Raw genomic sequence first — 23312 nt, forward strand, 5'->3', positions numbered from 1 at the left:
TTTTGATTTTATACAGCAAATAAGCATTTACTTTGTTGTTTTAAAATATCATTCACATGTAGTATTCTTAAAAATTCAAGTCTGCATAATATTTGACATTCTGAGATATTTTAACAGTAATTGAACATATGTGGAAAAATGTAAGCATAAAACTTTGCCTTCTATGTAGATCAGACAGGTCCAAGAAAGCATCTGTTCTCATGAAATACTAAATCTGTGATGAGGATTTATAAATCACTAAATTTGAGAGGGCTTTTTTTAAAATGAAAATGTATGTTTGTTTGTTTATATTAGAGTATGAGTCAGGGAGGGGCAGAGAGAGAGGGAGAGAATCCAAAACAGGCTCCACGCACTGTCAGCACAGAACCCAACGCAGGGCTCTGAACTCACCAGCCGTGAGAACATGACCTGAGCCGAAGTAGGCCGATTAACCGACTGAGACACCCAGGCTCCCAGAGAGGACTTTATTTTTTTAACCAAAAATTTTTTTAAATGTTTGTTTATTATGGAGAGACAGAGAGAGACAGAGCCTGAGCAGGGGAGGGCCAGAGAGAGGGGGAGACATAGAATCCGAAGGAGGCTCCAGTCTCCAAGCTGTCAGCACAGAGCCCGACGCGGGGCTCGAACTCACAAACCGTGAGATCATGACCTGAGCCGGAGTCGGACGCTTAACTGATTGAGCCACCCAGGCACCCCATTTTTTTTAAACCAAATTTAAGAAAACAGCGGTATTAATCAGTACTTTTTCCCTCACCTGGAAAAAAACACTAAAGTGAAAAGTTTTAATCAGTCTTCTTGACTATTTGCTCTTTTTAAAAAAATTTTTTAACATTTATTTATTTTTGAGAGAGAGAGAGACAGAGCATGAGCAGGGGAGGGTCAGAGAGATAGGAAAACACAGAATCCGAAGCAGGCTCCAGGCTCTCAGCTGTCAGCACAGAGCCCAACACAGGGCTTAAACCCATGGGCGACGAGATCATGACCTGAGCCAAAGTCAGACGCTTAACCAGCTGAGCCACCCAGGCTCTCCTACTATTTGCTCTTTTAAAATGCCATCTATCTTTGGAGTGCCGGGTGGCTCAGTTGGTTAAGCATCTGACTCTTGATTTTGGCTCAAGTCATGATCTCACTGTTCGTGAAATCGAGTCCCATGTGGATCTCAAACTGCACTGGCAGCTTGGAGGCTGCTTGGGATTCTCTCTCTCCCTTTCTTTCTGCCCCTCCTTCTCTTTCTCTCTCTCAAAATAAATATTTTTTTTTAAAAAAGCAATCCTTTTATGCATTTGTATACTCTTCCTCAGTTAAGGATATTTGGTTTGCAAAAGTATCTTAAACAAAAATACTCTGTTTCCATCGTCCTGACAGGAAAAATGTACACCTGGATTTGGAACTAAATCATTCTTCCCTAGTAGAGGCAATCTACTCTGGTAGCTTATCAAAAGTGAGGCTAACAGTTCTTGAGGTAGACCACTTCATTTAAAGCTTTTCTTTGATTTCATATCAGTTTGGGGGAATATAGATTATGTTAAGCTTTAAATTGTGTATTTTTCTATTAATCTAAGATGTTTGGTGTTAAAAGATTGAAAAGTGGGTTTTTAAATATTATTTTAGTGATATGAATTCATTCAACAAATATATATTCTGTTCATGATAATTTACATCATTGGTTAGCAAATTACTGCCTGTAGCCAAATCTGCCCACAACCTGTTCTTGTACAGCCTGTTCACCAAGAGTAGTTTATACAGTTTTAATAAAAAAAAGAACAAAGAAGAGTATGTGGCAGAGACCAGATGTGACCCGTGAGCCCAAAACATTTGTTTTTTGGCTCTTTATAGAGAAAGTTTGCTGATGCCTGATTTCCATGGTACTGTTAATTTTTTTTTAATGTTTACTTATTTTTTGAGAGAGAGAGACAGAGTGAGAGTAGGGGAGGGGCAGAGAGAAAGAGACACACAGAATTCCAAGCTGGCTCCAGGCTCCAAACTGTCAGCACAGAACCCAACGCGGGGCTTGAACTCACAAACTGTGAGGTCATGACCTGAGCCAAAGTCGGATGCTTAACCAACTGAGCCACCCAGGTGCCCCTCCATGGTACTATTAAGTGTTAAAACAAAAGAATTTGTATCTCATACTTGTTATACTTGCATAGAGAAAGAAAATCAAATAAATACTTGCTACCTTTATTGCCAAGAAGTCTTACAGAAACCCATAAGCCTTATACACAGTGGTCACCCTTCCATTTCTCTTCTTTGGGTGTGAATTTAGACAGTGTAGTGCCTGCCTGGATTATGTTGACTTTAACCAGTTATTTGGGTTATCATATAATGAAACTTGTTTGACCTCAAAATCCCAAAGCCGCAGTGAATGAGTAAGTGTGGCTATTAGAGAATTTTCAGCTTCTTTAGTTGTGTATTTCTTTCATAAGTTAATCAAGAAGCTTCAAAGTATTAGGAACATGGATATAATTATAAAATCAGTGATAACCAGCCAGAAATACATAGATGCCAAGTGTCTTATTTAAAATTTACTGTGACCATAGATTGGACTCAGGTTGCTTCTGGTATTTAGTCCCTGCTATCACCCTGTATGCACATGTTTATAAGTAGTTTTGTATTATTGTTAGTGTATTTGGGGGATAAATTCCCTAAAGTGGTATTCCTGAGTAAAAGGGTTAATGCACAGGTAGTTTTTTTTTTAATTGAAGTATAGTTGACATACAATATTATAGTAGTTTCAGACGTGATTCATCATTTATATACATTATAAAATGCTCACTGTGTTAAGTATAGTTACCATCTGTCACCTTACAAAGTTATTATATTTCTGACTTATTTCCTGTGCTGTACTTTACGTCAGTGTGACTTATAACTCAAAAAGTTTATACCTCTTAATATATTTCATCTATTTTGCCCATCCCCCATCCACCCTCCCCTCTGACAACTACCAGTTTTCTGTATTTATGAATTTGCTTCTGTTTTGTTTATTCATTTGTTTTAGCATGGGTAAAGTAGCATAAACATCTAGGTTCGTCCATGTTGCAACTGGCAAGATTTCATTCTTTTTTTTATGACACAGTTTTATTATATGTCACCAAATTCTCCTTCAACAGAAGCTATATAGGAGCTATACCATTTTTCATCCCACCTGCCATACACGAGAAGCACCATTTTTAAAAAAATTTTTTTAATGATTTTTATTTATTTCTGAGCGAGAGAGAGAGACAGCATGAGCAGGGGAGGGTCAGAGAGAGAGAGGGAGACACAGAATCCGAAGCAGGCTCCAGGCTCTGAGCTAGCTGTCAGCACAGACCCTGATGCGGGGCTCCAACCCACGAACCCTGAGATCATGACCTGAGCTGAAGTCAGATGCCAACCCCGGGCGCCCTGTGAGAAGCACCATTTTAAAGTATTCATGTTGTCCTTTAACTAAAATGTGACAGAGATGCATGTGTATATACCTAGATCTATATAGATATATATGAACTTTTATGGAAAGGACATAGAATAAATCACTTGACTATCCCTTTTATGTTTATTGCTTTTAACCTTTTTTATTCTTCATATATCATGTAGTTTAGCATTACTGGAAATCCCAGAAATGAGAGATATTGTGAAAGAAACTTATTCTCTGCATTCTTAGAATCATAATGATCATCTGATGCTTTTGTGCACCCCGTTTTGTTCTCTAATTTAGTTCCAGTAAGTAATTTTCATCAGTGATTTCACACTGATTTAGGTTATTCAGCTAGTCCAGCTCGAGTGTTGCTGGCCTGAACAGTTTTCTCTCTGGTTACTTTGCAAGGACTGGAAATGATGAGGAACTGTTTTTTTTTTTTTTTACAAATAGTTTATTGTCAAATTAGTTTCTACATAACACTCAGTGCTCATCCCCAAAGTGCCCTCCTTCATGCCCATCCCCCCCTCCCCCCCACATCCATCAGTCCTCAGTTTTTGTCAGCATTCAAGAGTCTCTCATGGTTTGCCTCTCTCCCTTTCCCCCACCATTTCCGCCCTTCTTCTCCCCCTTGTTCCTCCTATACGTGCAAACATATGGTATTTGTCCTTCTCTGCCTGACTTATTTCGCTCAGCATAACACCCTCAAGGTCCATCCATGTTGCTACACATGGCCAGATTTCATTGTTTCTCATTGCCATGTAGTATTCCATGGTATAGATAAACCACATCTTCTTGATCCATTCATCTGTTGATGGACACTTAGGCTCTTTCCATGTTTTAGCTATTGTGGAGAGTGCTGCTATGAACATTGGGGTACATGTGCTCCTATGCCGATGAGGAACTGTTTTACTATAGCATTTGTACTTAGGAAACTGGAATGTGATGCTCAATTTTAGGATTTTTTCTTTAATCTACCCAAATCAAAGAAAACCTTTTATGGTTTTTAATGTGCCTTTACTTCTGATTGTTAAGGATGGTTCAGGCAACATTAAGAATATTGGTGATTTGTGTAGGAAGATAATGGTCTGTTCTCTAGCCACATACTTTCTGTGTTTCAAGTTCTTACCTGGACTTTTATCTTTCCCAACAGCAACAATGGTGTGGTTGGTGAATATGGCGGAAGGAGACCCAGAAGCCCAAAGGAAGGTATCCAAAAACTCCAACTGTAACGCACAAAGTAGGTGACTTTTATTTGGTAATTTCCTGTTTTTTCTGGGTCATTGTCCTGTTATGTTGGCTAACACTGAGCTATGAAGCAATGATTTTAACCTCTGTCTTTGATCATGGACTCTTGAGCACCTCCTGAGAGCTGTGGTAATACCCAGTAAATACAGATACATATTTAAGGAGTTCAGACCCTCTAAACCCAACTATACAGCCAGGGCACCCTAGGTAAAGAATTTCTACCATTTAGTACTGTTAATACCAGTATGGAAAGGTTCAAGTTGAGGCTATGATTTAAAAAAGGAAAAATAATCTTGGTCTGCAAACATGTAAAAATGAGAGCCTCTTGTCCAATATGGCCAGAGTAATTTAAGTATAATTTGACTTGAGATGCGATCATTCTTATGCCAAGATGATAAAATATTCCAGGTGGACAGGAAGGAGGAAGGAGTATAAAAGTGAGGATCCAGGGTGGGAGATCAGAAGGCCCCTGTGGGTACTTCCAAATATGTTAAGAAGAACATATGGTAGGAATTGCTGGAGAGAATTGGAGTAATAGCACACCGTGAATAGTCAAGAAGAAAGGAAAGTTCTTTTTAAAACAAAAAGAGCTAACCTTATGAGGAAGCTGAGAAATAGGCAGAGTAAAGATTGGTGAGAGAAGAAAAAAGGGCCTTAATCGAGTTACTGTTTGTCAGGAAAAAGGAAGTTGGGGTTTTATGGAGCCAGGAGATCTGCTGAGTTGGCACTAGGGTGACTGAGAAAAGGGCACTGTCCACTCAGAGCCCCCCAGCAGTCCTGGTAGAAAAGTAGGAAACATACTGGAAACAATTGCTACAAGTCTGGTTATTGTGTTAAACTGTGTGAAACTAAAGAAATTGAAAAGATCTGTTGTCTGTGAGTATGTATGTATGAGTGTGGTTTTTGGTACATCAATATTTTATTCTTTTGACAAATAGCGATTGAGCACCTGAGTGCCTGATATTTTACTGGGCACTAGGGTACACCACTGGACAAGGTATCTTGTCCTCGTGAAGCTTCTAACCTATTTGGAGAGATACAAATGTTCAACAACTGATTCCATAAATAATTCATACAGTTGTGATCAGCACTACAAAGGAGATGTGTAAGTTGCTATGAAAGTTTATAGTAGAGGAATTTCCTTTTCTCTGGAAAATCAGGAAGGCTTCCCTGAGGCAGTGATAATAGGTGATGACCAGCTGAAGAGTCAAAGAAGAACTTTCTAGAAGAGGAAACAACATGAAGAAAGGTGTGCAGTTAGAAGGAGCTGGATGAACTTCTCAGTGGGAGTGCTGTGGTATTTTAGGTGGGCAATTCTTCATGTGTGAGGCTTCCCCTCACTGCAGGATAGTTAGCGTTCCTGGTCCCTCACTCACTGAATTCTAATAGTGGCTTTGAGGGGTTGCAGTAACGAAAAAGGCCTCCATCCTAGTTCTTCCCAAACACCCCCTGGAAGGGAGATGCTACCCCCTAGCTGAAAACCACTGTGTTAGAAGAACTAGAAGTTTGATTGGAACAAAAAAGGACACAAGGCTCTAAGAGGGATGTCTGAAGGTTCCAAAGTAGGGGTGAGGAGGGAAGGGGCAGAGCAGGCAGTGCGATTTTTATTTACAAAGCTTATGTTTAGCTTATGTTTATATGATTCTGTAAACTCCAAACCATAGAAGATTCAGTTTTTGTGAAGACCTGCTTAAGAAAAAGAATAGAAATTACAAATACAGAATTGCTGTGGCCCCTCCCAGAAGAATTCCATGCAAGTGAGAGGCCTGAAGTATGCAAGCTTTATTTGTTCATGGTAAATCTGCCTCTGCTATGAGCATGTTTTACTTTTATTAAAAATAATAATAAAGGAGAGAAAAGTGTTATCAGCTTCACATATATTTTAATTATTTTTACTGTATGGAAGTTTCTCAGGATTATCATGTTATGCTCACAGTTTTCAGTAAGATTGATCATCACTTATAACGCAGTGACTGGCCCATAAAAAAAATTCACCCCTCCTTTCCTACCTCACCCCACCTCCCATAATGGTCTCCTTTTTATCATGGTCACCGAAGCAGTTGGTGAGCACCATCATTTAGGAAGCTTTCAGCCACCAAGATCAGAAAACTCAGCTCAGTTGCTTTAAACAAAAAAGAGTTATGTTCTCTCTTATGTTAACTTAGAGTTAAGTCCTAAGGTGTAGGCATTTGTAGGGTTGGGGAATTTTATGGTTCATTGATGTCATCAAGGGCCCAGGTTCTTTCCATCTTCCGGTTCTGTCATCTTTAGATACAGGCTTGGTCCTCAGCCCACTGCTTCTCATGGTCAGAAGATGGCAGCTGCAGTTCCAGGCATTTTATCCAAATAAGGCATCATCCAGGGTTGGAAAGGGGCTGTTTGTTTCTTCCTTAAATCTCTCCTAAAGAGTGAGAAAAATTTTCCCCAAATTCAGAGCAGACTTGGCCTCAATCAATACACATTGGCTAGTACCAGCCTCAACCTTAGAGCTTTCATTGGGAAGAGATTACCATGTTTGGCCTGGGCGGATCATGATTTACCACCAGAGTTGTGTGCAGGAGAGGTAGAAACCCAAACAAATCAGGACTCTGCCCTCAGGAAACAAGGAAAGAAATGGCTATTGGGTAAGCAACCTCCAGGCACCTTTACAGCGTGTGATTTGTAGTTTAAGAGCCAGCTAAGCTAGTTGGCAGTGACAGTTGGATAGTTACTGTTTCCATGTAGTTTTCTTAAAGGTATTAACATTTTTTCTAAAAATTTTAGAGCTGTAATTTCCACTTTTTCTTGAAGCCACAGAAGGTGAGTCCCAAGACCCTGTGACAGAGAATGATGATGGTGGCTTCAGTGAAGAGTGGGAAGCCCAGAGGGACAACCGCCTAGGGCCTCATCACTCTACGACGGAGTCACGAGCTGCTGTGCAGGAACTTTCCAGCAGCATCCTGGCCAGTGAGGACCCAGAAGAAAGTATGTGTGTTACTATACATGGTAGAGTCATGGCTGGGGTCATTTAGGGGCTACATTACCAAACTCTCAAAGATAAAATGGATCGAGAGTGGTACAGTCTAATTCTGAATAACAGAGTATAGCACTTAGTGAGAAATATTAATAGTTGTTGCTTTTCTCATAGCTATATTTGTTAATGGGCCAAATTCTGCCTCTCAGATTTTTGAAAGTGTCCCTTTACAGCCTGAAATTTTGCATTTGTTTTAAAAGGTAAAAGATTTTTTGAAATTATTATTCCAGTAAGACTCATGACTGCAATATTTATGTACAAAAATTTCATTACTATATTTCCTCTTTGCTCTGTAGAGATCTGTGGGTTTGAATGTTTCAGCCTTTTACATCATTATTCCCTTTACTGGAAAGCACTCTATTTTATTAATTTTAAAGGAAATCAAAAGGATTTTGGCTATTGGGAGAAATGTAAACATTTGTTCAGTGTCTAAGATATGTTGTCACTTAGACTTAGGTTAGCACTTGGGGCTTCTTGGGAACATTATCAGCCAGTAGAGCCCCCCCCCCCCCCCCGCCTCCTTGGTTAGGGTTCCAGCATTTCTTCAGTTAATTTTAGAGATAATGATTATTAAGAGATTAGCACATTTTCCAAGTAAATTATTCTCCGTGTTTTTTTTTCTCAGGAAAGGGAAGCTCTTGATTGATTAAAACATTATGGTGAAAATACTAAGTACTTTTTAAAGAAGCAAACACCTAAATTTCTTGGCTTCTTTATTCACTAATAACTAATTGTTATGATCTTGACATTATCCTTGAGCTTGAGCAGAACACAACACTTCTTACATATAGCTCAGCCTTAGTCTTTTAACTGGGACAGAACCTGGGCACATATTTAACTTTGGTGCTTGGCTGAGTTTTCCAGATGTTAGAGTCAGCTATAGCCTGCAGCTTTCACACTCCAGGGAAACTAGACACAGTTGCCTCGTCTTACAGCCACGCTTGAGCTTCCCTTTGCTGATATATTCTCTGCCTGCAAAGTTACCACCGTAATTAGGTTGTGTCTTCTGTTCTCTTTTCTCGAAGGTGCCTACAGCCAAAAGAAGTAATATAGCTGTTGAGTATATAGCAGTCTTTCATGACTGACCTTGCATCTTGAGTTCTCTCTCCTCATCATCTTTCATGTTCTCTTTGTCTCTACTTTTTTTTTTTTAAAGGAAAACCTGAGTATTGCCCCTTCTAATTTCAGAATGATATTTCTTTTTCTAGGGCCAGTGTAAACTAATAATTGATACTCTTTCATCATCTTAGCTTCCAGTAATGTAATCCTCTCCGGACAACCTTTTAAAATCAGCATTCGATAGAAAACTGAAGAGTTTTGTTTTTTTTTTTTTTTTAATTAGAAATGTAAACTATTAACAAAACTTTTTTAAAGTTTATTTTAGGGACAGAGCATGAGCCGGGGGGAGGGGCAGAGAGAAGGGGAGACACAGAATCAGAAACAGGCTTGAGTCTGAGCTGTCAACACAGAGCCTGACGCAGGGCCCAAACCCACGAACTGTCGATCAAGACCCAAGCTGAAGTTGGATCCCTAACCTACTGAGCCACCCAGGTGCCCCTAAAATATTTTTATCTCATGTGAGGCAGTTGGTCTTCCTTCTAGTGAATTTCAAAATATACTTCCCTCAAACATCATGCCATGAGTAGCAGGCTCATCCTAAGTGTACTAATCAGTAGAGTTAAAATGTATCAGCATAGTGAAATTAGCCTGTTGTGTTTTCAGGACTGGAAATTTGACTCTAGATAATCTTTTCTGTAACCTCAAGGGAAGTGAGGGAGAGGAATTTTGCTATTAACTTCAAGTAGAAGGAGAGGTTTTAGTAAAAAAGTAAAATAATACATTTTAGGCAAGTGGGTTTTTTTGGTTTTTTGATTCTTTTTAATGTTTTATTTATTTCTGAGAGAGAGACAATGTGAATAGGGGAGGGTCAGAGAGAGAGGGAGACACAGAATCCGAAATGGGCTCCAGGCTCTGAGCTAGCTGTCAGCACAGAGCCCGACGTGGGGCTCGAACCCACGAACCGCGAGATCATGACCTGAGCCGAAGTCAGACGCTTAACCGACTGAGCCACCCAAGGCGCCCCAGGTGTTTTTGTTTTTTTTTTTAAGCCTTTATTTTTGAGTACTCTCTATACCTAACATGGGGCTCAAACTCACAACCCCAAGGTCAAAAGTTGCATGCTCTACCAGCTGAGCCAGCCAGGCGCCCCTCAGGCAGTTTTTAGTATGTTTATATTTATTAAAAAGATAATAGGAAATACTGTTTTTTATGTTACTATATTTAAGCAAGGCACATATGACTCTGCTAGAGTTGTTTAAAGAAATGTTACAATTAAAGTAATATTCATCGTAATTTATTATCTTCACCATGTCTTAGATTTGGTAGACCAAGAAATGTTCTTTTTAATATTAAAAGAACACCATATTACTTGAAGTCATTTTTCAGAGTCGATAAAAATAACAGAAGGCCCAGACCCCAATTAGCAAATAGCAGTAAAATAATAGCCAGTCCCAGCATTAACACTTGCCAGTAGAGGGGTGTCTAGCTGGCTCAGTGGGTAAAGCACACTACTCATATCTCAGGGTCATGAATTAGAGCCCCATGTTGGGCATGGAGCCTACATTAAAAAAAAAAAAAAAACATTTGATAGTAGAATACTGTTATTGCATTTTGACCAATGTAAGCAATTTTGATTGCTGTGGTTTTAGTTATTTGGCTATGGCACATTTTGATTGAGTAAATCAAAAGGAGCTATTTAAAGAAAAATTCCTGAGCAACATGATATCTCTTAGGTTTTATATACTGGTTCAGTTTCTTCTGCTTATATGTGAATAAAATTTGACACTTTAGTAAATGCCTAAGGAAAAAAAATGATGGTTTACTTCTTTGTTTCCTTTCTCTATTTTAATTTTGCTAATAAAATATACTTCCATTTTTCTCTCCATTAAAATGAATTCTGTGAAGTATAACTAACAGCATTTGCCATAATAATTGCAATGAAACATAAGCCTTTAAGTGAAAAAAGTGAGACCACAATTTTAGGCTTGATTTAATACATTTTTTTTGTTTCTATTTTATAGCTTTATTGAGGCATAATCCACATAATATATACAATTCACCCATTTAAAGTGATATCTTTAGTATATTCACAGAATTGTTCAACCATCACCACAATTAATTTTAGAACAGTCTCATCACCTCCAAAAGAAATCCTACACTCCTTAGTTGTCCAGCTCTCCAATCCTTTCCATCCCCCCCATCTAAAGTACACAATGCAGTGATTTTTATTGTATTCACAGAACTGTGCAACCATCACTACAAGTGAATTTTAGAACATTTTTATCACCTCAGAAAGAAAGTCTGTACTCATTAGCTCCCATGTCCCCCCAACACCAACAAATACACTGTCTTAGATTTGCCCACCCTGGACAGTTCATGTAAATGAAATCATACAATATATCATCCTTTGTACTGGTTTCTTTCCCTAAGGCTAATGTTTTCAAAGTTCACCTATGTTGTAGTATGTATCAGTACCTCATTTATTTTTTTATAGGCAAATAGTATTACATTCTATGTATATACCACATCTATTATCCATTCATCAGATAATAGACATCTGAGTTGTTTCCATTTGGGGCTGTTATGCATAAGGTTGCTATGAATATTCATGTACCAGTTTTCGTGTGGACATGTTTTTATTTCTCTTGGGTATATACCCAGGAGTAGAATTGCTGGGTCCTATGGTAACTCTGTGTTTAACCTTTTGAGAAACTGCCAGACTGTTTTCCAAAGCAGCCATACTATTTTACATTCTCACCAGCAGTGTGTGGATGCTGCAGTTTTTCCTCACCAACATGTATTATCTTTTTGATTATAATCATTCTAGTAGGTATAAAGTAGTGTCTCATTATGGTTTTCAATTGCATTTCCCTAATGCTAATGATATTGAGTATTTTTTTGTGTGCTTATTGGCCATTTTTATTTTTTCTTTAGAGAACTATATTCAGATCTTTTGGCCATTTTTATTTGCCTCTTTATTGAGTTGTAATGATTCTTTGTATATTCTAAATACAAGTTTGTTTTCAGATAACTGCAAAATGTTTTTCCTGCATTATTTTAAAAATCTCATTTCTGTAACATTTTTTTTCCCCCAAGGACTTGGTTTTAGTTTCTTATAGCACTTAACATTTGAAATTGAAATCTAAATCTAAGGCCATTCTATGTTTTAGCCTTTATATGTGCCAAGAACTTTTCCTGTATTATTTTTTAACTTTTTTTTAATGTTTATTTATTTTTGAGAGAGAGAGACAGAGCATGAGTAGGAGAGGGGCAGAGAGAGAGAGACAGAGACGGAGATACAGAATCCAAAGCAAGCTCCAGGTTCTGAGTTGTCAGCACAGAGCCCAATGAGAGACTTGAACTCATGAGCTGTGAGATCATGACCTGAGTCAAAATCAGACCCTTAACTGACTGAGCCACCCAAGTATACCCCCCCCTTTATTTTTTTAATGTTGATATATGTTTGAGAGAGAGAGACAGAGCACAAGCAGGGGAGAAGCAAAGAGAGAGGGAAACACAGAATTCGAAGCAGGCTCCAGGCTCTGAGCTGTTAGCACAGAGCCTGGCGTGGGGCTCGAACCCACAAAATGTGAGATCATGACCTGGGCTGAAGTCAGACACTTAACTGAGTCACCCACATGCCCCTAGTTTTTAATTCTTGATAACAGCCCTATGTAATAGCTCATAATCCCCATCTTAGAGCTGAGGAATTTGAGGATTAAAAGAAGTTAATCACTTTGTTCTGGATCATACAAGTACTTAAATAGTAGCACTGGCCTCTTCTGTACATGTGAAACTGGTGTATGTATTCATCACTCTGGGAAGGTTAGCAAGTTCAAGGGTAGCTGACCCTGTAGTTCATAGCATTGGATTTCATGGGTCATAAGTTTATCTTTTCCGCTAAGGAAGACTTCAGTCTGGCTGCCACAACTCAAGAACACTGGTTTCTTCATAATACCTTACTAACCAGCCCTCTGTTTATTTCTCACCCACATGTGGAACACCCCATTCTTCCCAGGGACCTCTGCCTCTGTCCCCTGGAGGTGGTTTCTCTAACCCAGGCAACTAAACTTTGAAATCAGGGTCAAACTTCAGTTGGGAGTAATTACTTAACAGAAAAATGAAAGCCACTTGTAAAGCTTTATGGTTGAATAATGGACTCGAAGTTAAAACATATCTTTTGAGTCCATATTTTAGCCTTTACTTAATTGTATATTTTTTTGAAAAGAATTTGAAGGAAAAAAATGTTGGATAACAGAAAACCTATGGCATTTGCATTTCTTGCAAGTTTTAGAATCATCTTGTCAATGTCTACAAGCTACATTTCAAAAAAACAGAAATGTAAAGAATTTTGAATACCCAAAACAGTTTTGAAAGAGAAGGAAAAATTGGTGGATTTATACTATTTGACTTCAGAACTTACTCTAAAGCCATAGTAATTGGGCACCTGGGTGGCTCATTCGGGTAAGTGTTCAGCTTCAGCTCAGGTCATGGTCTCACGGTTCATGAGTTCAGACCCGCATCTGGCTCTCAGTGGTGACAGCTCAGAGCCTGCTTCAGATCCTCTGTTGCCCTCTCTCTGCCTCTCCTCTGCTCATGCTCACTCTCTCTCTTTTAAAAATAAATAAACACTAAAAAAAAAAAAAAAAAAGCCATAGTAATCAGTTCAGGCACAAGGAGAGGCATTATAAATCAGTGAAACAGAATTGCGAGTCTAGAAGCAAATACTTAGATTTGTGGTCAATAATTTTTTTTTTTTACAAAGATGCTAAAATAATTCAACAGGAAATGGATATGTAATCTTTTCAACCAGTGGTGCGGGGACAATTAGATACCCACATGCAAAAGAAAGAATGGAAACTCCTGCCTCACCCTATCCATCCATCATTCACACAGTCAAAAATGAACTCAAAATGGATCATAAACTGAAATGTGAGTGGTTAAACTAAAACTTCTAGAAGAAAACATTAGAGAAAAACTTTAAGACCTTGGGATGGGCAGAGTTCTTCAATACAACACTGATATACAGAAGAAAAAGTCGATAGATTAGACTTGGCCAAAGTTAAAAACTTTTGCACTTCAAAAGATACCATTAAGAGGAGAGATATTTGTACACCCAGTTTCATAGCATTACCCACAATAGCCATGAGGTGGAAGCAACCCAGGGATCCATTAATGGATGAGCATATAAATAAAATGTGTATACATACTCTGGAGTATTATTCAGCCTTGAAAAGGACATTCTAACACATGCTATATAACATGGATGAACTTGAGGACATTATGCTAAGTGAAGTAAGCCAGTCACAAAGAGGCAAATCCTGTATGATATGAAGTACCTAGAGTAGTCAGACTCAGAGACAGAAAATAGAACGATGGTTGCCAGAGGCTGGCGGGAGGGAAGAAAGGAGTTTGTGTTTAATGGGTACAGAGTTTTAGTTTTGCAAGATGAAAAGAGTTCTGTGAATGGATGATAAGAATAGTGGTACAACAGTGTGAGTTTACTTAATGCCATTGAGTTGTGTATTTTACCACAACTAAAACCACAAAAAAAAAAACCCACAACTTTTTTTTAAAAAGATACCATTAAGAAAAGGAAAAGAGGGGTGCCTGGGTGACTTAGTTGGTTAAGCATTCATTCAACCTTTGATTTTGGCTCAGGTTATGATCTCACAGTTTGTAGGATCCAGCCTGGCATCAGGCTCTGCTGATAGTGTGGGACCTGCTTGGGACTCTTTCTTTCTCTCCCTCTCAAATAAACAGAAAAAAAAAAGAAGGAAAAGAAGGCACAGACTGTGAGAAAATCTATACAAATCATATTTCAAGTTCTATTCAAGACTTGTGTTGAGAATATATATACATATAAAGAATGCTTACAACTCAATAATATGGAAGATTAACCATTAAAAAAATAGGGAAATGCTTTGGATAAACATTTCACCAAAGGAGAAATATAAGAGGTAATAAACACTTCAACACCATTATTCAGAATGGCTATCATCACAAAGGCTAGCAATACCAAGTGTTGGTAAGGGAAGTAAAGAAACCAGAGCCCTCAGGCATTGCTGGTAGCAATGTAAACTAGTGCAGCCAGCATGGAAAACAATTTGGCAATTTCTTAAAAAACTAAAGATAAAGTTACTATATTACCCAGCAATCCCATTTATAGGAATCTACCCAATGGAAATGAAAACAATGTCCACACAAAGATGTGTATGCCTGGTCAGCGCAGAACGTTCATAGCACCATTATTCATAATAGCCCCAAACTGAAAACAACCCATTGTCCATCAACTAGTGAAATAGTGTATTCATACAGCGGAAAACTGACCAGTAAAAAGAAAGTACAGACACGAGCAGTATCTTGGGTAAACCTCAAATATCTTGGGTAAACCTCAAAAATATGTTACGTTGAAAGAAGCCAATCACAAAGACTACATACTGTTACATTTCCGTTTCTCTGAAGTGTCTAGAAAAGTCAAATTTACACAGAAGATATCAGTGTTGCTTAAGGCCTACAGTGATGGGAATGTGGATTGTGGTGATGGTCGGACAACTCTATAAATCTTTTACAATAATTGAACAGTGGGTGAATTTTATGAAGTAAATGATAACCTGTCTCATAGGAGTTCTTGTGAAGATTTGTTAGAACAAGTGCCGCATGTAAACTAGGCAGTCAATAGATGACCAATATTGTTCTTGTTATACATGACAACAGCATCTAACTGTGAAAGACCACAGAGCCAGCCATATAGAATCTGAAACTCATATTGGCAGAGAACAGAAAAGAAAGAAAACCTAGCTAAAGCCAATATTTACATATCGTTTACTGCTTTCTCATTCAATACAGGATGGAATACGGCAGTGACATTTTTGAACTGATGGCAAAGAGTGACAAACTTTTATATTCATAATCTTTTCCTTTTTAGGGGGAGTAAAACTTGGATTGGGGGACTTCATTTTCTACAGTGTTTTGGTTGGTAAAGCTTCTGCAACAGCCAGTGGAGACTGGAACACAACCATAGCCTGCTTTGTAGCCATATTAATTGTAAGTATACACTAATAAAAACATGTCTGAAATCCTCATCTCAGAACTCTGATTATGCTGTCCCTTTAAGGCAATCTGTTTATTTTTTAAGGTTTATTTATTTTGAGAGACACAGAGACAGCACAAGTGGGGAAGGGACAGAGAGAAGGGGAGAGAGAGAATCCCAAACAGACTCCTTGCTGCCAGCACAGAGCCCAATGCAGGGCTCCAACCCATGAGACCATGAGATCACGAGATCATGACCTGAGCTGAAACCAAGAGTTGGACACTAATGGACTGAGCCACGCAAGTGGCCCTAAGGCAGTCTGTTTTAACCGTAGCTGGGCTGGGTATGCCAGTCACCTAGAGAGCTTTTTAAAAACAAATCATTGAACCTCACCTAAGTTGTTTGCCACCTGGCCACCCATTAAAATCAGCCATTAAAATTGTTCATCCCTGTCCTGAGATGTTAATTGTGTGGGTTTTTTGTTTTTTTTTTTTTAATTCTCCAGAAAGTTCTGATAAACACCTCTGATTGGGAACGGCTACTTCAAGCCTGGCAGCATAGACATGTAGGAATGAGCTGTGTTAGATCAGTCTTATAGGGGCACTCAGATCCTCACTTAGTCCCTGAATCTGGTGGTGGTTTTGCCTTTAAAGCAAGTCTCCAGGGGCAGCAGGTCTGAGGTGAGAAAAGCTAACACGATGCACGGTGCCATGTAGGTCTTGTAGCACCACAGCATGAAGCCCGAGGCTTTCAAAACTATAAGTGACTCTTAAGATATGTCGTATTGGTATTTTTGCTAAAGATGTGCTGTCTTTGATATGTGTCCATGAAGTTAGATGAGAGATGAGATGAGAGCCATTACCCATTTACTTTATGAAAAACAGAATTTTCATGTGTCTTCTTTTCTTTCTTTCTTTCTTTCTTTCTTTCTTTCTTTCTTTCTTTCTTTCTTTCTTTCTTTCTTTCTTTCTTTCTTTTCTGGATGTGTTGTATCTTTTAAGAGGAAAATTACTTATTTTGGATAAACTTGAAATGATAATCAGACATTGTCTTAGGGTGAAAAAATGGACTATATTATATGGCTGCTCTGTGCTGACAAGAAAGCAACACCGGTTTCTGAAAGTGCCTGTTACACCACTTTGCCTTTTTTGGTAACAGAAAGAAATCCAAGGAAGATTTTTGCTTTTACAAAAAAAGCTGTTAGCATACTAATGATAGGTCTTTCATTAAAAAAAAGCGGCATAATTGGAACTTTCAGGAAGTGGGGATATGTTTCACTTTGTGCTCTTTTGGCCTATAAAAGGCTTTGTAGGAACACTCTACTTTCAGATAGAGAAACCTGTATATGCTCCGTAAACTTTTATTGGTTTATTCTGTGAGCATCTCTTTGCCCCCCTATACAACATAAAGGATGCTTCTCACTTCTGGGACTTTAGCCAGCCAAACTAAACTCACAGTAGCCAACTCAATATTCTAAGTAGAAATTTCAATATTATTTAATTTAAAAAAAATAGTTTTATTTTTGGATTCTATTCCTTACCTGGAATTAAGGAGTGAAGTAGCAACAGTGTGTGGGTAATGAACTCTGTGTTGCAAAGGAAAATAAATACTGTTTCCAAATTGAATGAAAAAAATTGCCCTAAAATTTAACCTCAAAGGATAATATTCAGGGAACTAAATAGAGGCCAGGACTTGTGATTGGGTTGTTTTTGCATGAAATACGTTGATAATTTTGTCTGAGTTTGTGTCTTCTCCCCTCTTCTCCACAGGGTCTGTGCCTTACATTATTACTCCTCGCCATTTTCAAGAAAGCTCTGCCAGCTCTTCCGATCTCTATCACCTTTGGGCTTGTTTTCTACTTTGCCACAGATTATCTTGTACAGCCCTTTATGGACCAGTTAGCATTCCATCAATTTTATATCTAGCATATTTGCAATTAGAATCCCATGGATTTTTCTCCTTTGACTGTAATTAAACCTGGGGAAGACAAAGATGATTTTCCTGTGTCCACATCTAACAAAGGCAAGATTCCCAGCTGGACTTTTGCAGCTTCTTTGCAAGTCTTCCTGACCACCTGTACCATTGGGCACTGGAAGAAGATGTCCACAGAAAATGATCTTGAACATATGTCATCGTGACGGACTGAGTCCCTCGGTGCAGAAACTACCAGATTTGAGGGACGAGGAGGAGGAGGAGGGACAGACCAAGAAGTTGCTGTGCTCCCACCAGCAGTTTGACCCTTGGTCACGGGTGGATTTTACCAACACTGCAGACTCTCAGGACTACCATTACCGAGAAGTTAAATGACATGGTTTAAACCAAACAGGACTCTCCATCTTAAACCACATGTTGAAGATCAACCTAATAAACCTGTATTGAACTCTGAACCTTTTCAGGAGGTACTGTAAGGAGAGCAGGCACCAGCAGCAACATGAAGAGGTTTTTGAAAAGGGGCTCCAACTTTCACTTTCAAGCCTTTCTGCTGCAGACTTAAACCATTTTTAAATAAGACTTTTTTTTTTCACCTTGAGTCAAGTCCGATATGTAGGTTGATTTTGAAAATTTTGTTTTCAAGCACTGAAACTCAGTACCATCTACGGTTGCATTTCTTCCCATGGCCAGTCTGAACTTACCTGCTTTATCCTAAAAGTCTTAACCTCAGGTTCCAAACCCAGTAATTTCTGGAGAGAATGGAACTATATCTAAACAGTTTCCTGTCAGCCTTAGGTGAATTCTGGATTTTCCACCAAATTCTTTATTTTTAGACATACTTGTAGGTTTACTTGCCCTGGATGCTTCCATTGTTCCCATCTCTCCCTGACTCCCCATAAGCATTCTCTTCTACAGCAAATGAGACAGCTCTGTTGTGGTAGCAGATGGTCCAGTTACTCTAGGATTTTACTCTTTGTGTGGTGCAAAGAATGTGTTATGAATCAGTGCTATCAGCCTCACTGTCATAATTTCTTCAGTAGCAAATACAGTGTGTGCCCAAAGACAGTAGAATTAAAGAAGAGTAAAATGGCTGGTGAAGCACTTTCTGTCCTGGTTTTTCTTTTTTTACTGCAACCCATTGTCTCTGACACTAGGTCAGAATTTGAACCAATAGCCAAAAGCTGATGGGTTTTGAAGTCAGTTGTGTCAGTACAAAGGAAGAATCTGGAGAAAGCCATGATTTTACTGGGTAAGCCACGGGAGAAGCTAGGGTCAGGAGGCGAAACAGATGCTGAGAAGAGAAGGGGCCTCTAACAGTCCATGGGACAAAATGAGCCAGTATCCCGTGGGCATATCTTGAGGAGGAGAACCAAGTTGTTCCTCAGGAACCTCACAGTGGGTGTTTTGTGCTTTCCCTTCTGACTTCCCTTTCAAACGAGTGCACCTGTGTGTACTTTGAGGTGGGCAGTGGGGTCAAGGTCCTGTGCAGTTCAGCGGGACAGTGCACATGAGCAGAGCCATCAGCCTGTGGGCACAGGACACCTGTAAGTGGAGCTTTCCCGGGAATAGCCCGTCTTTTACCACTGACACCTTTAGCCACAGTGATCAGACTGTGAGCATTTGTGAGACACTTAGTCTCCCCCTGTGGCTGAAGAAAGGCCAGCTTTTCTTTTTCTTCCTGCTCTGTCTCCAGCCTATCATATGATCTTGTTTGCAGTTCTCCTTGCAGTTTTTTTGGGTTTTTTTTTTAACACTTTATTTTATTTTATTCTTTGAGAGACGTAGAGCACAGTCTGAGGAGGGGCAGAGAGAGACACACACACGCAGACTCCAAAGCAGGTTCCAGTCTCTGAGTTGTCAGCACAGAGTCAGATGCGGGGCTTGAACCCACGAACACAAGATCATGACCTGAACTGAAGTTGGACACCTAACTGACTGAGCCACCCAGGTGCCCTGTCCCTGCAGTTTAGAATATTTGTTTTCTGTCACAGAATGTTTTTTATAAGAAACTAAATTTAGCAGTAGTGTGGTGGTCATCACGAGCATAAGCAAAAACTGGCTCATATTAGGTAGTTGAAAAATGCAGGGAAAACAAGTCTCTGCACAGAAAGAGTGGGGCTTAAAATAGTAGGTTGTCTCATCTCTTTGTTTAGTCCCTTATTTCCAAGATTTTTTCCTCAGATATGTAGCAGTGTATTATCTTCTAGAAAGACACATGATTCAACCACTACAGCAAAGCCACCTGAACATGTTTGTGATTTGAGGCAGCCTTGAGGGAGCCCCTAGATCTAGACTAGTTTATTAGTGTGATGGCCCCAAAAGTACCGTATCTTTCATGAAAGGTTTTATCCCAAAAGAGGGTATGTGGTGTGCGTGTGATTAAATCCGTCCTTTGTATCACCGTCCTGTGTAGAAAAATGGCAATAAATCTCACTTTCTACATGACAGAACCACAGCTCAGTGTAGAGAGAACGCTTGCTTTTCTTTAAATCACCAATCTCAGATACAGAACTTTGAACTTTCTTCTTAGGGTCAATCCTGTTGTTTCTGAAATATCAAAACGGTAGTCTTCCGCCATGAAAAATAGATTGTCACCGGGGAAAATAGCAGCAAGGCCGCTGAGGCTGTGCCCCCCCACGGGTCAGGGGCAGCTGTGGAGCTGGGCCAAACAAAGCAGGACCAGCCCAGGGAACCTGCTTAATGAAGAGGAGGAAGAAGAGTGACCACTCAGGTCTGGGGCTGACTGGCCTAAAGAGCGTGTATGTACAGAAGGTTGCTGCAAACTAGCTTGTGGGCAAACCAACCATATTTAGAAGATTTGCGGATCTTTTTTCAAAGAGGAAGAGCGTGCTTTTCCTGTTTTTCATTCTCACTAGGTTAGTGTGTGGTCCTAGGATCACAGCTCTCACTGTAAATGATTAAATTTCTTGATTAGGAAAAAAGCTTTCTAAGCAACTTGAAAACAATCGTAAGTGAATGATTTATTGATTTTGCCACAGAAGCAACAACTAGGGAGGTGGTCTTTTCACTTCTGAATTCTTGAATCCTCAGTTTTTAAAGTGTCTTGTTTTTAAAAACCCTCCTTCTATAACCGATGTCCGTACAAGAAGTTTAGTACTTATCCTTTACTTGGCCTCAAAAAACTTAATATAGTAGTCGTGGTCATAATTTGTAGAATATGAGACAAAAGTTAAGCTCCCACGTAAGATCTTCCAGGCTCAGCGTCTCAAGGAAGGCTGACTGCCAGGGGCTGGCCTTGCACTGTTACCCATTCCTGATCTAGCCCTAGAAGAGAAAGAGCTCAGAAGCCATTGTGAAAACATTTATTCAGTGTCTTCCATGTTCCTAGCATGGTTATCGAGTCTAAAGATGTGAAGATGGGTAAGACCTGTCCTCAGAATACATCTGTAGGTTCCTGTCTTCTTATATGTGCCATCTTGAAGTTCCCTAAAATATTAGGTACTTGTCAGTACTCCCTTTTTATGGTTACCGTCACTGAGGGCTTTTAAAATTGATGTTATAAAGGTAATCTTGATTCTTCCAGAAACCAACCCTTTCAGTGAAGCACTCCTTTTTCTCTGTCTGCTTTCAGATAGTCTATAACGGCCTGACCGCCATTCACCTCACCTCTGGGGTGTCCACAAAGCTGACTGTAAAGGGAACTTGAAAACCGGACTTTGGGTCTTGCCTGGGATGAAACCATATTCTCGTCATGCGTTTGAGCCCAGAAGTGATCCTTACGATTTTCTTGATTCTCTTTAAATTCCCCCAAACACAGGAGATTAAAAACAATGGTTTCAACTCTTCATAGCCCTCAGTGAAATTGCCGAGCAGCATCTAATAAGGCTGCCCTCACGCTCACCTCCCGAATCCTCTGGATGGCATCATCCGAACCGCCCTCTCCTCTGGTAGGAAACACCTCAGATGCGTGTATATAAAAATCAGCCTGGTGCTGACATGAGCCCTTTCTTTGACTGTTTACCAGGGCCTCAGATGCCTGCAACATTGCCCTCAGGAAATAGCTGGGCCCGCCCTGGGCCCTGGAACATGGTGTTAGCACTTGAGCCTGGTGTGTGTAGCAGGAAAGATTTCCCAGGAAGCAATTTTCCTTTGATAATAAATAATTGTTGCAAAGGGGCAGCTTCAGAATGAACCATAGACAGTAGCAAGTACAGGACCGTCCATTCCCTGCGGGACTGGAGGCGCTGGCTGCAGGCTTCAGCGGGAATGCTGGCGTGCTCATCATCTGGCTTTTGCTTCCACGGGCACTGCTTTGTCCATGATTCAGACAGACTGAATACATCTTTTTTAAAATACCTTTCAAATTCTTGGTAAGATATAATTTTGATAGATTGCAGATTTTCTTGTGTTTGTCAAATTAATAAAGACTGCATGAACCCAGCTGTGCTAATTTTCTTACGTGAAAGCAGTATAATGTGTCACCGGGAGCTGCTGAACTGTTATCAGACACAGTTAAGAAACAAATGCATGGTTTCTGTTATTCACTCATAATGGAGGGGTATGGATCATAGCAGGCCACAGCTCTGAAGGATACAGTGTTAAGTCTATTTATGAAAAGTCTTGAAACAACTATTCTAAATACTTAGCTTCTGAAAATATTTTTTTCTAGAAAATAACTCAAATTGATGTAAAACCTTTCAAGAACTTCTAGAATGAGTATGTTGTAGTGCTGTGCAGATATTTTATGTGCTAGAGGATTATCTTTTTAAAATTATTATGGGGGTGCCTGACGGGCACAGACCGTAGAGCATCCAACTCCCAGGGTCATGAGTTCAAGCCCCACATTGGGTGTAGAGCTTACTTTAAAAGGTGGGGGGGGGGGGGGCGAGTAAAGAATTATGTAGGTGACATCAGTGGGAAAAAACATTCCTTTTATTGATTGTCCTGTCATTTTCCTAAAACTCTCCAAAACCTTTTGTTTCTAAATGGTGAATAGCATATAAAATGTTGGGAATTACTGGTCAGAAATAAGATTGTGGCAGGAAAACCAAAGTTGGCCATTGTCTTCAGAAGGAGCATATAAGAGATGCGTGCCTTCCTGGCTACATTGGCTAAGGGCATCAGGAAGCAGGGAAGGTGTTCATTGTTCATTCCCTCCTTTGGGAACTACAGGCATCGTTTGCTTTTTTAATCGTGTAGCCATGTCACTGAAGTCTGCCACAGATCTATCATGATTTGTCCTCATCAGCTGGGAGAGGTTTCTGAATTTTAGGGGCATTGACAACGGTGTTCTTAATGAGAATGAAGAATGTCCTCTGGCAGGGTTGAGAAGCAAGAATAATGAGCTTGGAGTCCCAGCATCACTCGGTAAGTACCACAGTCTTACGTAGCCCAACCATTCTCTCTAGGGACGTTTCTGTGTGCTCTGGATGTGTGTGTGGTTAGGGGAATATTTGCTTAGGATTTGGTTAGAAGAGAAATGACAGCATACGTACGTGAGTACAAGCAAGTACAGTGTTGCCTCCTTACATCATTTGACTGGGAGTGTAGAGCAATGGAGATGTCCACAAAAGACAGGTTTTAAGACCAGAATGTTTTCCAGAAGCAAAGTTCAAACCAAAGTTTGAGAAAAAGGGAAGAATCAGAATTGGCATGAAGACAAAGAACATATA

General features: G+C 39.6%; 1 protein-coding gene across 2 annotated transcripts in view; it reads left to right on the forward strand.

The window, feature by feature from the left end:
- PSEN1 (presenilin 1) overlaps nt 1-18781 on the forward strand; it is a 72857-nt gene extending 54076 nt beyond the window's left edge. For both annotated transcript variants that reach the window (XM_039219944.1, XM_039219945.1), the window contains exons 9-12: nt 4548-4634; nt 7433-7606; nt 15643-15761; nt 17517-18781. In XM_039219944.1, coding sequence (XP_039075875.1) covers nt 4548-4634; nt 7433-7606; nt 15643-15761; nt 17517-17672 — 536 coding nt within the window. In that variant the 3' untranslated portion in view covers nt 17673-18781. The remainder of the gene's footprint in view (nt 1-4547; nt 4635-7432; nt 7607-15642; nt 15762-17516) is intronic.
- The last annotated feature ends 4531 nt before the right edge of the window (nt 18782-23312 follow it).

Source organism: Hyaena hyaena, unplaced genomic scaffold (genome assembly GCF_003009895.1).
Source record: "Hyaena hyaena isolate Hyena2069 unplaced genomic scaffold, ASM300989v1 scaffold_851, whole genome shotgun sequence".
NCBI classification, from domain to species: Eukaryota; Metazoa; Chordata; class Mammalia; order Carnivora; family Hyaenidae; genus Hyaena; species Hyaena hyaena.